The 14803-nt window shown below is 35.7% G+C and overlaps 2 protein-coding genes across 2 annotated transcripts; both read left to right on the forward strand.

The window, feature by feature from the left end:
* The first annotated feature begins 3566 nt into the window (after window positions 1–3566).
* Window positions 3567–4173, forward strand: LOC149768108 (L10-interacting MYB domain-containing protein-like). The gene is made up of 2 exons (XM_089929942.1): window positions 3567–3926; window positions 4012–4173. Exons 1-2 carry the CDS (start codon window positions 3567–3569, stop codon window positions 4171–4173), a joined length of 522 nt encoding a protein of 173 aa, XP_089786068.1.
* Window positions 4174–5779: 1606 nt separating this feature from the next.
* Window positions 5780–14520, forward strand: LOC103718497 (V-type proton ATPase 16 kDa proteolipid subunit). The gene is made up of 3 exons (XM_039122238.3): window positions 5780–6087; window positions 6203–6488; window positions 14066–14520. The coding sequence occupies exons 1-3, from the start codon at window positions 6012–6014 to the stop codon at window positions 14196–14198; spliced, it is 495 nt and encodes a 164-aa protein (XP_038978166.1). The 5' UTR covers window positions 5780–6011; the 3' UTR covers window positions 14199–14520.
* Window positions 14521–14803: the final 283 nt, after the last annotated feature.

The following is a 14803-nucleotide window of genomic DNA, read 5'->3' on the forward strand; positions in this document are numbered from 1 at the left end:
CCACGTTTGAACCGGATCGACTTGGTACAGGCCGGTTCAATATACTATGGGTGAAAGTCTAGGAGAAGCAAAAGGCCGGGATGAAGATGAACTGAGTTGGCTTGGGCTTTCTCAACCAAGACCCGATTCGCAGCTAGAGATGTTGTGTTCGATCCTACCAGATTAGGCTAGATTCGGGTTCAACCTAGACATGGACCAGAAACTTGAGTCAACTTTAAGAGACGTTATGCAACTAACCTGAATCTATAAGTTGGACCCGGGTATGTCGAAGGCATATAATGCTACCCAACATTCATCTGCAGATACTAGTAGTTAGCAAGTATCAAAATAATTTACTAATAACCTTCGAGAATTATAATTGATAAATTCAAAAAAATATTATTATGAAGGTACAAGTGTATAGCTATGCTATGCATTATATATGGGATAAGCTATCCATCTTTATAGGATTCATGTTTGATCGGGTTCATAAAAATCACTCTCATAACAAATGCACAATAATAATAGGGTTTGGCGGACATTTTTATTTGACTAGATATAAATTCTTATGTTTTTCTTCTCGTGGAATTATTTTTTGACCCCCACCCACTAATAGGTTGACTAGTTTAGATTAGATATAGGCTCATATCTCTTAGTGATTACAATAATAATACGATAGCCAAGGGATGGGTTTTGCTACCCCACTTATCACACATTCAATAACATTAGTTGTTTTATTGATCAAACCTATGGTACGACATATTTTTTGGAAGGGCAATAAGAGCGTTTATGAGTTTTTTTCTTCTTCTTTTTATTTTTTATAACTAGCATTCAGATGAATTCAATGGAGGCCAAAACTATACAACCAATTAAATTTGGCTTGTATAATATTAGAATTTTCTTCTTTGCCCTGAATCAAGCAATATGTAAGGCACCAGGTGGGAAAAATATAGATAGACATATCGAGCGGGTTTAAAACTCTTATACAACAAATCAATATCGTGGGCCTGGTCCAATTTACTTTATGCACCAAACTATCAAAGGCCTAGAGCCTGACTGGAAAAGGAACCCTAAAATCCAAGGCTGGACTCCAATTTCGTTTGTATGTTACATTCAGTAGTTTTCTTGGACCTCCTTAGCCCATTGCTAGTCTAAGGCCCCATTTGGGAGAGCTTTTAGAGGGCCAGAAAGTACCCAAAATTACTTTTGGATAAAAAAGAGTGTTTGGTAAAAATTTTGGAAAGCTGTTTTAGCTTTCTCAGAAAGCTGAAAACAACTTTTTGGAACAAGCTCCATTTTGAAGCTTTCCGAAAATGCTGTTTTCAGCTTTGTCGGAAAACTGTTTTTTTGACCAAAATACTCATAATAAAATATAATAATTACATAGTTTGTCCCTTTATAAACCTAAAAATCTACTAGAGCCAAGAACCCTAGCCGTTAGACTCCCTTCCGCAAGAAAAGGTATTTTTCTTTTCTATTTTTGTATGTATCTTTTGAACCACGTTTTAGAAGAAAAAATTTTTAATTTCTTCTCCGTACCTTTCAAAATCCATTTTTTGTTTTTTTTCCATCGACCTCGTGGTCTACGCCGAGGTCCTCCTCGAGCGTGGACCGCAAAGAAAAGCACATGGACCACGACATCGCATTCCAGGCTCAAGCTGCGAAACCGTGGACCGTAGCACTGTGGTCCACAGTGCCTCCCCTTACTGATCTCGCGGTCCACGGTGCCTCCCCTTATTGATCTCGCGGTCCACGGGTGACTGCGAGATCTCTCTCTATTACAGAGAGAGGATCTCTCTCTATCGTGGACCGCGAACTCTCACTATACCCTTAATGATCTCGCAGTCCACGGTGGATCGCAAGATCTCTCTCTGTTACAGAGAGAGAGAGAGAGTTCTCTCTGTGGTTCTTTCCGAATCTCTCCTGCCGCACCAGCTGTCAATAGTTTTGTATTTAGAATTTTGATGGTGAGCGGTGCTTTGGGGTTTGATAATATTATTGTTGCCTTCTAACTTAAGATTGGATCATCCTCTGCCAAATACTGTCACCTACTGGCTCAGAAATTTGCAATCTTCATTGCACTTTGAAGCTTTAAGAAGTAAGAATACTCCTTTTATCCTTAATTAGCCAAAATATTTTATGCCTATGCTTTTGACTTAAAGATCCAAATTACTACTTACATTGTCATTCTTCAACAAAATCCACTGCTAGTGATTCCAGTGCCAGTAGTCTTTATTTGCATCATCTCATTATTGTAGTTAATAGTTTTATGTACTCTAATTAAATATCCATGTATTTTTCATGTAATTGTATTTTATGGAACTTATATTGCTTCATGCACTGCTTGTGCTATACATATCGAATATAATAATAAACCCAATTATTTGGGTGTAATTGAGATTTGCATTACAAATCCATATTTGCAAATCATTTATATTCAGGATCACATCCATTATAATCAGAAGCTTTTCCGAATATTGTTTACAACTAGCTTCCATGTTTTAATCTTTTTCTTCCTCTTCCCAACCCTTTGTGTAATCTGAGCTCTTCTATTTGCTGGGACTTCCCCAGGTTTTGGCTACACAGACCCATACCTCTTCATTTGATTCTTCATTATATTTAATCATCTATAGTGACTTACAGGCTCCTACTATTGCAGCACCTTCTCGTTCCTAGTTTTACTACCATCAACTTAGCATTCTATACATACTTCTGCATGCATGTACTTTCTTTTGGCTGAGTGTTTTGAAATGTACAATGTTGATGTTGCCTCAGCATATTTGTATCGCATACCACTCTAGAATCATCTAGTCATCCATCTGATTTCAGTCTATCATAGGTGTCTTTACCCATCTTATCATGCTCCTGTAATAATATATCCATGATACCCTGGTTGTGTTTTAGTATCTTTTGGTTATCAGGTTTGATGGGGCAAAATGCTGGTTTCTATTTTCACCAATATTCTCTCTCTTTGTTACATTTCTATTACACTCTGTAACAGAGAGACAAAGAGTTCTCTCTCTGTTTTTGTAATAGAGAGATAGAGAGAGGATATGGCCATACCCTACTTTGTCGGCTTTATAATATTTACTAATAAAGTTATTCAGTTATTAGGAAACAATTAATATACATGTCGAATCAAGAAATATTTTGTTTCCATTTATGCATGGATTGCATTGCTAGATTTTGTTTATTATCATACTTGATTAAGAAAAAATTGGAGCTTAGTTATTAACCGTACTCATACAGCTATTAACATGTAACATGTGTTTTGTGAATTAAACAATGTTGTTAACACATTGTACTGATTACTTCACTTGCTATTGATTGTTGACTGAATACAAACTAGCAAATCCCATCAAGCAATAGGACTAATATATGAATATATAGGATTCTAGGGGTCCATATGTTAAAAAAGAGTTAAAATGAAAATGACATACTAAGTTATATATGTACGTAATCTATATGTATGTAAATTATGCATATGTAGATATGCTTTACAAGGTGTTTTATGAATATGGATGAAATTATGACTTATGATTGACAAAATATTTCATGTTTTTGTTGTTGCATTGTAAGAAGAACAAATGTCTAAAAAGAGCCAACATACCCTTGCTGATCCATCAACCCAAGATGAGAAAAAGAGGAAGGCCATTTGGAATGACAAATTGATGGAGGAGTTTATCGATATATGTATTGATGAAGTTGAAGCTGGTAATCGCCCAGAAACACATTTCAATAGGATAGGGTGGGCCAATATAATTGAAAAATTCAATGAGAAGACTGGAAATCAATATGACCACAAAAAAATTAAAAATAAGTGGGATAACCTGAAAGCAAATTGGAGCATTTGGATGAAATTGGTGGGAAAGGAAATAGGGCTTGGATGGGATCCTGTTAGAAATACAATATATGCATCAGATGCATGTTGGAAAAAAAAATTGCAGGTACATGTGCCACTAGTTTAATATTTGTAAAATTTTTTATACTAACTTATAAACTACTATTGACAACTATATTATTAACTTGCAGGAGATTCCTGATGCAGCTAAGTTTCGAGAACGTGGTCTGCAACATGCCATAAAATTGGATAGATTATTTAGAGATACTAGTGCCACTGGGGAGGGGGCCTGGGCACCAGCTTTACTGGTGCAGAAGGATGTTGAGGACACAATTGGAGCGTATGAGAGGTAGGATGGGGTTAATAATAATAAGTTTGAGGGCTTAGGTGACTCAAATGAGGACCATCATATTATTGCATATAAAATTAATGATGTTCCCACTGATAATTTTAATGTTAATACTACACTTGCATTGATGCTAACAAAGAAAGAGGAAAGAAGAGAGTTAGCCCTATTTTGCATGATAAGAAATGCAAGAAAGTAGGGGGTGCTGCACAACTATCTCAGCAATTGAGTTGTCTTATTGATGTAGTGGAGAAGAGAAGTATAGTGTCATCCAAGATAATTGATAATTATATTACTATTATGCTATGCTATACAATATCATATTACTATATTATAATAATATTATTTTACATTACAATAATATTATACTATATCGTATATTTATTTATTAATATATATTATGTTTTATTATGCTCTGTTGTATAATACTATGCAATATCCTTTATGGTAATTTTGTCATATAAAAGTACTTTCTCAGTTTGTTTACTAAACACATGTTAAAGTACCACGACACTTTAGAAATTTAGTTACCAAACAGCAAACAGCTTTTTATAAAAGCTTTACTTCAGACAGCTCTACTTCCAACAGTTCTGCTGCCAACAGCTCTCCCGAACAGGGCATTAATCATAATGGCAGGGTAGCTACCATGTAGGCTTTTAAAGCTGAAATACTGGTCCTCTTGGTTGGTGTCTGATAGTTATCTAGGCAGAGGTCAAAACTCTTAAGGCTAGTCTGATTTGGAAGAGAAAGGAAGAAGAAAAATTTGGTCAACGAAAGAAAAAATACCTCGTATTTATTTGGAGAATTTTATAGAGATTTTCTATGGGAATAAGTTTTTTATATTCTATGAAAAAAAATTATATGTGAGATGGAAAAGCCACTTTCTCGTAGACTGAGAATTGTGATTTTTTTTACCAAAAATATCCTTAAACAATTATATTTTTTAATATTCTTTTTAATAGTTTATCTTAAATTATTAAAAATATACTATTAAAAATTACGACGATGTAGAAGAATTATGATAATTTTAATATTAAAAATATTAATACCTATTAATAATTAACACCATATAAGGAAATTATCTAACTATTAGAAATTGTTAGAATTCTAAAAACCCAACCTAATAAATATTTTTTAATACCTATTTTATAATATTTTTATATTTAAATATTTTAAAATAACTTAAAATTATGCATGTAATATTTTATAACTCATTAAGGGCATAATATATATTTTATGTAATTTTTTCAAAAAAATATATGCTCAGCCAAATATAATTTATTCTAAAAATATTTTTTATATCATTTTTATCAACCAAATATATAAAAATTATTTTTCATATATATATATATATATATCCGAGAATCAACTTTTTTAAAGAAAAAAAAATCAGTGTGGTAAAATTATTTACCAAGCGAGTCGAAGAGTGATAACGTCGGTCACTCGGTCCGAAATCCGACGCCCGATTTTTCATTGCTTCACGTGCACTGTGCGTGCGCCAGTAACAATTCAAACTTTTTTTTTTTCTTGCCACGTGTTACACGAGTTCCCCTTCTCGTCCGCCAGGATTTCGGCCCATCACCTGCCGTCAAAATCAAGCTGTCCGATTCCTTACGCTGTCCCGCGGAGGGCCGCAAACTGGAACCCTCCTTGCAAGTTGCATAGCCGCCCACGGAAAAACAATTTATTTTTTTTTTCCAAAATTGAAAAATAAAAAGGAGAATTCCGATCCGTTTTCCGGTGCTCTTTTCTTCTCCGCTCCTCTTCCTGCCCCTTTGGAAGGAAAAAGAAAAGAGAAGCGTCTCCAGATCCGTTCACCGCCTCTCAACCCTCTCGCGTTCGAAGATGTCCAGCTTCAGCGGTGACGAGACCGCCCCCTTCTTCGGCTTCCTCGGCGCCGCGGCCGCCCTCGTCTTCTCCTGTAAGAATAACAACAATAATCCATGTCTTCTCTCGTTTCTTTCTTCTTCTTCTTGTGATGATGATGAATTGGGTCTGATCTGAGCCGTTGGCTTGGTGGACTCTCTGATTTACAGGTATGGGGGCGGCGTACGGGACGGCGAAGAGCGGGGTGGGGGTGGCGTCGATGGGGGTGATGAGGCCGGAGCTGGTGATGAAGTCGATCGTGCCGGTGGTGATGGCGGGGGTGCTGGGGATATACGGCCTCATCATCGCCGTCATCATCAGCACCGGGATCAACCCCAAGGCCAAGTCCTACTACCTCTTCGACGGCTACGCCCACCTTTCCTCCGGCCTCGCCTGCGGCCTTGCCGGCCTCTCCGCCGGCATGGCCATCGGCATCGTCGGCGACGCCGGCGTCAGGTACCAATCAATAATATTGTGTTTCTCTTTTGAGATCCGCTGCTATTTTCTTTTTATTTTATAAGGTTTTTGTGAAGATTAGGAAATTGTCCTAATCTTGGTCTATATATTTGTTCCTTTTCAAGTCAGGCTGCTGGAAATTCTCTCTCCCTCTCTCTCTAAAAAACTGTCGGCTTCTTTTAGGTTAAATTTAGGATTTTTATTATTGGGTTTTCACTCGGGATCCGTGCCATGATATTTTTTTTGAGTGATTATAGATGGATGTGAAACAAAAAGCTTCTTATGCTGCCGGATTGGTTTTCAGATTAACCATAAAGGATACGATTTGATCGCTGGGTTTATGCTAGTGATCCATAGCATGATCTTTTTGATGAATTATGATTGGATGTTGAAATAAAAAAGGCAAATTTGTGTTGCTTTACTTTAAACCGTTCACTGCACTGATATGCCTCTCTTTCTCTTTCATTTCTAAGCCATCCTATTCATTGTGAGATTTTTGCTCTGTTGCAAGATGTGCGTGAGGGATGTTTGGTTTAAATTCATCTAAATGGGACTGTATATAAAAAGGGCAAATTTATGGTTTGATGATCCTTCAACCGCGATCTTGGTGGCTTGATTTGTTAGATTGTGTTCATACAATCACCAATACCCAACAAGACACTAATTAATTTGTCCCTAGGTTAACCAATGCACTCCTATTATACTTAAAAAAAATTGACTTCTCTGTGAAATCATTTATCACTTTCTGAAAATACCAGTGCACCTATTGATTTAGTCCAAAACATGTAACCAAGTTTCTATTTCTTTTTTTTTAGTAACATGAAAAATGTTGAAGAAGGGCCTGCGAGACTCTGGAGAATGGATAGTGTGTAGTGCAGTGCATGTTTGGGAAAGAAGACAGACCAGCGTAAGATAAAAGTAAAAAAAATTAAAATAAAACATTTTAAAAACAAAAAATACATGATAATTAAAGTGAAAAATAAAAATATAAGAAAATAAAACACAAAATAAAGAGATTAATTAGGGATACAAAGAGAAAGTCACCCCTATTTACGTTCTCTCTCTCTCTCTCTCTCGCGTTATGATTCTCTGCTTGATTCTTTTTGCCCTTTCCTTTTCTTATTCCTAAATCTCTCTTTGCTTGATCATCCTAATCAATGAGAGAGAGAGAGTGAGATTGGGTGGGATTGGACTTGGATGGGAAATGGAAATTAAGAGAGAGAATTGGATTGTTACTTTTTATTTTTGTAACATGTGAATGATTTCTGGAATCAAGTGAAGAGTACTTTGAGAAAATAAAGTGACAGATGGAATTTGAATGGAAAAATTCAAAACTCTTTTCTTTATTGTAACAAATGTAACATGCAAAGTGAAAAACATTTTCATTACATTGTATTTATATGTTGACCTTAGGCATATCAATTTTGATCCTTGATCAATCTTATTGATTTACAATTGGAAGACTAGCTATTCTACAACAATTTTCAACATCCTTGAGGACTAAGTTTTGTGATTGATGAAGATCATTTTTTTATTGCTCCATTTCGAAGATATTACATTTTCTGATATAATTAAACAAGGAATAATTTGAAATGAGATGACAAAAAGGATTTTATTTTCTAGAATAGAGGATAATTGTTAAATGTTTTCATACCAGTTGTCAAAGATCAAGAGAAATAGAAAAAAAGGAGCACATAAGCATGCGAAATGCACAATTGAGGAAAAAAATAAAATGACATACAACAAACATGCAAAATAGAAAAGAAAATAGAATAATATAAAATTGAAAAATGAAATATGATAAATAAGATGAAATAGAAAAAGATAACATGAAAAAATATATAAAGATGAAAGTACAAATAACATAAACATGAAATTTTTTAAAAATAGAAATAGAGGAAGGTAATGCTGGTGAGGGATACAAATGAATATTTTAGGAGCACAGGAGAGTGGGAAAGTAAGTAAAAGATTCTTTTTTTAAAATATAACCTCCCTCTCTCCAAGATATCCTTCCTTTGTTTTTTTTCTCTTTTTTTCTTCATTTTCCCATCTCTAAAGTCTGTATACGAGAGAGGTATACTGGGTGGTATTTGCAGGGAGAGACGAAATCAAGAGGGAGATCCAGTGGCTGCATTTTTCCTCTTTCTTAATTGATTGGAGGGTATTTTGGAGTTAAGTGGAGGGCTTTCTGTGGAAAAAATGACAGATGGAATCTAAAGGGAAATATTCTAAAATTGAAAACTCTTGTTTCTCTGATATGGTATAGTATGTCCATTCCACATTGAAAGATAGGAGTTTTGAATTTTAGAATATTCTTATTTGGATTATGTTTGTCACTTTTTCCTTAAAAACCTTCATTTAATTCCAAAATATCTTTCACTCAATAAAAAGGAAAAAGGCACATATATCGATCTCTTTCTTTATCTCTCTCTACCTGAACCCAAAATTCCTTTCCAGTTGGACCTCTCTCGCCCCCTACTTGTTCATTTGGATGATCATGTATAGAGGGGGAAATTTCATGGATAAGAAAAATGAAAGTACAAAAAAAATGAGGGGGAAGAAATTTAGTGAGAGAGAGATTGGTGCAACATCTAGCCATGTAATACGTCACACCATTTTAGGATTGGTGCATATTTGCATGATGGTTAATTCGGGCTCGTGACTTGAAAAAGCTAGCTCATGTTGCTAATAAATTTTTGAACTTGACTTGTGCTCAAGATCTGATATTAAATTAGTTCGGATCTTACTTGGTCAAAATGACTTCAATCTGATTGATGACATATGTTCAATTGTAGACCAAATTCTACTTACGTTTAAAACTTGGTTTTTATGGCAATTAGGTCACCTCATGGGATGCTTATTGTTTTATATTTTGAATGGTACAAGGGATATCAATGATGAGAAAACCATGAATACTAAAATTTTAAGTGTTCTTTTCCTTGTCATCATTGAGAAGTACACCACGTAGAAATTCATTGCTTTTGTTTAAAGTTGAAGATGTATCGAGGGAGTGGAATAAGGATAAGAAGCTATAAGGGTGAAGTTTGGTCGACTTCTTATTTTTAAAACAATGGCAGGAAGTAGGATGGTGTACGATCTTTTTGAGTGGTCTCTCTTCACTCACCTAATGTGTTTGTATTCCACAAAGTTCTCATGAGGTGAGCGATATCTCAAAAAGAACAGGATAAAGTCTATCTAAAGAACAAGATAAATCCCTATAATCAAGGTGAGGCTTCCCTATATATACAAGTGGAGCCAAAATCCAGCGGGCTGACAAAATTGTGAATGGAGGAAACAAATGTGGGTGGTTGAGGACTTTTATGCAGCTATGTGAGGTATTGCAACTGACGAGGCAGGGACTCATGATATTGCAAATTCGGTATGGCATCATGCATTTTTTATGCTCTTTTATTCCTCATAATGTAAAAGCTCGAAAGCGGCATCATCTTTATTTTAAATTTTTTGTAACATGGCATGTAAACTTAAATGCATTAACAAAAATTCAATGCAGTGGTTTATAAAGAACATGTTTTGATCTATTTATTTATTTATGTTTCTTGTTGTCCAAAATCATGCAAGTATAAAATACTGCTCGTCAAAAATATTCATATGTTTTGTTGCATTAATTAAATAATAAAGAAATCTCTGCATGGTCTTTTAATCAATGGTACTTCATTAGAAGTTAATTAACGGTAGCTTTCTACTAGGCTACTAAAAAAGAAGGCTACCATTATGTGGGGAACCTTTCCCAATAGCCCAAAAGAATGCTACCGTTAATTACCTTCTAAGGAACTACCCTTGACTGAAGTTCATGTAGAGATTCCTTTGATTGTTTAATTCATATAATAAAACTATATGAACATTTGAAGAGTAATATTTAATCGTACATGATTTTAAGCATCATAGAAAAAAATAAATATAGCACAACATGTTTCTTCATAAATCATTGCATTGATATTGACATATTTAAATTTACATAGCATGTTATGAAAAGAAAACTCAGCGCACTGATCATGCCGTTTTTATGGCTTTTTCAACATCATGATAAATAAAAGAAAATATTGGCAGCATACTGAATTTGTGAGTTTTATCCTTGTTTGCCTCGTCAATCGTGCAACCTTTAAGCATAGTATTGTAAGATCCTTTATGGCTGCCAAACACCAGTAAGCGTCTCTCCCATTATGCCATTTTGTATGCTTCATAGAAGCTAGCTCCACTTGTTTATGAAACCATGTGTCAGTGACAAAGACTAATAAAGAGATGAATTTTATCCTGTTCACTTGTCTCATCTCTTATCTTTTGTTTAGAAGCTCTCGAATGAGAGAAGTTTTTGAATATACAAACACGTTTCCAAGCAAAGTGAGGAGGTTGTACAACATTACACCGCTGCTTGGAAAATAAGAAGTATGTGGACCATTCCATATTTGCTCCTGTCATCACTTTAGAAGGAAGAAGATATGTGGAACTCTACCTTTTGGCTCCTTTTCTTGTACCACGGCTCATCATCAAACTTTTGAAGTGAACTAAAGTCCTTCTGACTAGTGTACCTCTTAGTGATGATGTCACAGAAAAGAACTGAAGTCTTTATAATCCTCATAGCTTTCTCATCCTTAACAATCTTATTATTTTATCTTTTAAAATATAGAATATAATCATTCCACTGGAATTCTAGCACATGGAGCGTTTGGTATCGATTAAAATATAAAATGATAGGCATCTTACAAGGGCTTAGACATTGCAGAAGCCGAGTAGGATACAATTTACAGCTGAACTGATCTTATTAACCAGATTGGGGTCATTTTGAGTCAAAATTAGACCCAAGTTGGAACCGAAAATGGATGAGCTTGATATGGGCCTACCGATTTTCATTTCAGGGTTTGAGCATGACCGAGCATAATAAACATGATCGAGCTCAATACAAGCTGGACTTAGGTCATTATCAGACTTAGGCATGTCGGCAAACAAACATGAATAGTTCAGGAACATTGTGGCATAAAAATGAGTTGTACTCGGGCATGTCGCCAGATTGATATAAAGCCAATATAGGTTAGCTTAATTTGAAATTATTCTTTCTTCTGCAACAGATAGATAACAAGCATGGTAGTAGGAAGGAAATTTACCAATGCTCGACGAGTCTAGGATAATGATTTTTGAGAAACTGAGCCCAATCCAAAAACAGATTGCCTGATATCACTTGAGCCCTCTGTTTCCATCTGTATCAAGTCTCTTCAGAGCTATCAGGTCACTAAGCCTTAATATTAAGCATCTCTGTTAATTCTCATATGGCATAGATGTGGTTATTCCCTCTATATTAACAAGCACTTAACAAGGAATTCTTCCTTCCTAATTCACATAACTTAACCAGATTGCCCTATCTAATAATTGGCAAAAAATAATATTTTGCAGCACCTATATCTTTTCCTTCTATTTGCTGCCGAATAACTTATCTATGCATCTCCATAGACTTTTTCCTAGAAGCGTCTTGTTTATTTTGTCAAGCAGTCAACGTTATGATTCCTCAATTTGATTATTTTTGGACAAGAAAATGAAGGATTAGGGCCCAATTTTTCAAGTTTAGTTGAGTTTAGCTTGAACAATGGGGATTTAAGTGTTGAGTCATGACATCTACAGGATGAAACAAAAATGTATATGTTCCTGAGAAAGTTGAGCTTTTGTCAAAAGACAATATCTAGTTGGAGGGAGGATTTGTTGGGTGATTGAGAATCTTCATCATGCAATCATTGAGGTTGGCGAGATTTAGATGGTGGAAACATCGATGATGTCGAAGACCAAAACAGAATCTATGGAAGCATCGATTATTTCAAAGACAAAACAGAATCTAAGTATTGTATCCATAAATGAAGGACAAGGCATTGAGATGGATCATCGGTATTTTGCTGGAGGAGATAGAAATGCAGTATTTGCCTCATTGCTTGTGGGCAAAGGAAATTTAGAATTATCAACATAGCAAGACCCTGTGCTCACTTTCTTCTTGATTCCGAAAAAGCTGCCTAGTAAGTTATCCTAGCCCTTAATTTTCCACTCCAATTTGGAGGATGCTAGCAGACCACTGTCTCCTGTCTCCTGATATATCACTCTTCAAATATGTTCATTGATTGTAACATGTTTATGATATTGTTAGTCCTTCTATATGAAAACTTTCCTATCCAAGATCTTTTCACAATTCTTAATGAAATTGGAGAACCAATTGAATGCATGATCTAATTTGTCATGTGCAATAATTGACAAAATAGAATGCTTGCAGCCCTAATCACTTTCTTTTTTTTTTTGCTGCCAAAGACCTCTTATTTTTAAAGCTTGGCTTGAATGTAATTTCAAGCTTGAAGTTCGACATCAAATTCAGGTTGTTTATTATTTAATCAAGCATAATTTTGGATCTAACCAAATGAGCCTATTTCAATCAGCTTGAGAACCTTAAATGTTCCTAAGTTGATATGACTATGACCTGAAAACTTGATAAGTGAAGGAAATTGTTTCAATGCACAGCGCTCTCATCTTCTATTGTCAGGCATCATCATTTCATTTTCCTTTGTGAAACTCTTTCTCCATGAGAGTAGCATGATCAAGCTTGGGCTGCATTTGGGTGTCAAAAAAAATCAATAGTTTCTTATAGCTTTGTAGGATTTTATAACCCACAAATCATTGCAAGCGGTATCAGCTAAGATCAAAATTTCGTAATTTTTTGGTCTAATGAAGTTATGATTTGATGAATTTTCTAAACCAAATCCCACAATAGGGAATACCCCAAGGGGAAAAAAGGAAAAAGAAGTCTGCTAGCTAATGAACACTCTATTCTGTGGTGCTGCCCCCTCTCCGACCTTGACAGATCTGAAGCAGTGTTTAGAGGAGATAAACAAAGGGATGCTTTCTGGAATTTGTGCAACATTAATAAACAGTTGGTTTTCAAGGGTTAGTGATGGTTGGAAATCCTAGGAAGTACCACATTATTGACTGCTCTGGTGAACAAGGAGTTCTCGGGATACTTTAACTGACAGTTGTTGGAGCTTGTGCATTGAAGAAACACATCATCTTCTCCCATCTTTTGAGTTCATGTTGTATTTCCTAGGTACGTGAAAATTCAATATTGCATCATGTTGTATTTCTAGGTATGTGAAAATTCAATATTGCATTTGGCTGATTGATTCAGGCAAAAGGTGGGAATAATTGTCACCGGTCAGTGGTTGGGGAACGAAGCCCCTGTACTAGATTATTAACTTATTTTGTGATGATTGATTCATGGAAGGAAGCCCAACTGATTGTTTTGCTAACCGAACAAGTAGGACTGCTCGATAAATTCCAGCAACCATTTGTCAGGAAATTTATTACAGTTAGGAGTTTAGACAACTTAGGTTTTAAAATTTTTCACGTTTGCCCTACAAAACTGGTTTTGAAACGGCCCTGGCCTTTTCTAATGAAAATAAATAGTATTTGGGGTGATAGTGCATTATTTGGACCAAAATGATGCCAATTCTTTTTATTTCATGTTGGTGCTGGACATGGTTTACCACTGGTATAGCTTTTGAAATTTGCTGCGGTTTGTTTTAATTGTTTTGCAGAGCCAATGCACAACAGCCCAAACTTTTTGTTGGAATGATCCTTATCCTCATCTTTGCCGAAGCGTTGGCCCTGTATGGCCTCATTGTTGGCATCATTCTGTCATCTCGTGCAGGCCAATCAAGAGCAGACTAGGCATCAGCAGAAAGAGGACAAAGCCTCATGCTTTGCAGACTTGTTTGAAATGTGAGATCCTTATCGACCACCAAATCATACAAGGTTTGCAGTTCTTCACTGTGCTTGCACTCTCGTGAAATTTTGCACTGGTTATGTACTGATTACTCTTTTAGCATTATAGTGATGGACATGTATGCAAATAAAGATCACATCGCCTTTACTTTTTAGGCTGCAGCATTTGAATTAGAGTTTCCACTGTTGTGCAAACTACCAATGTAAACTTGGTCTATGCTTTTCTCAGGACTTCGGTGACCTAAATTTCTTTTCTTGTTTCATCATACATGTTGTTTCATGACCTTCAGTGCTGATTCAAGGTGTTAGTTTTGCGTACTCAAAGTAGTAGGGGTTTCTGACCCTCGCACTGGGATATTTTTGGATTTATACTTTCGTTATTGGGGATATTGGTTTCAGAAGGGTGGGGAAATCACAGTAGCAATCAACCGGTGGTGCAACACATTGCATGTTCGAGAGTTGGCATTGGTAGCAGCAGGAATGTTACTTGTCCAAGTTCTTTTCCCCAGAATTTTTTCCCCTTAATCAAATTGTGTCAAAGAATGGTGGTC

This window comes from Phoenix dactylifera, chromosome 3 (genome assembly GCF_051530095.1).
Source record: "Phoenix dactylifera cultivar Ajwa chromosome 3, Ajwa_hap1_PhDact_Kaust_v1.1, whole genome shotgun sequence".
In the NCBI taxonomy this organism is placed as follows: domain Eukaryota; kingdom Viridiplantae; phylum Streptophyta; class Magnoliopsida; order Arecales; family Arecaceae; genus Phoenix; species Phoenix dactylifera.

Coding starts and splice junctions, on each gene's coding strand:
- LOC149768108 (XM_089929942.1), top strand. CDS start 3,567: ATGTCTAAAAAGAGCCAACATACCCTTGCTGATCCATCAACCCAAGAT. Junction 3,927..4,011: donor GTTGGAAAAAAAAATTGCAG/GTACATGTGCCA, acceptor ATTAACTTGCAG/GAGATTCCTGATGCAGCTAA.
- LOC103718497 (XM_039122238.3), top strand. CDS start 6,012: ATGTCCAGCTTCAGCGGTGACGAGACCGCCCCCTTCTTCGGCTTCCTC. Junction 6,088..6,202: donor GGCCGCCCTCGTCTTCTCCT/GTAAGAATAACA, acceptor TCTGATTTACAG/GTATGGGGGCGGCGTACGGG. Junction 6,489..14,065: donor GTCGGCGACGCCGGCGTCAG/GTACCAATCAAT, acceptor ATTGTTTTGCAG/AGCCAATGCACAACAGCCCA.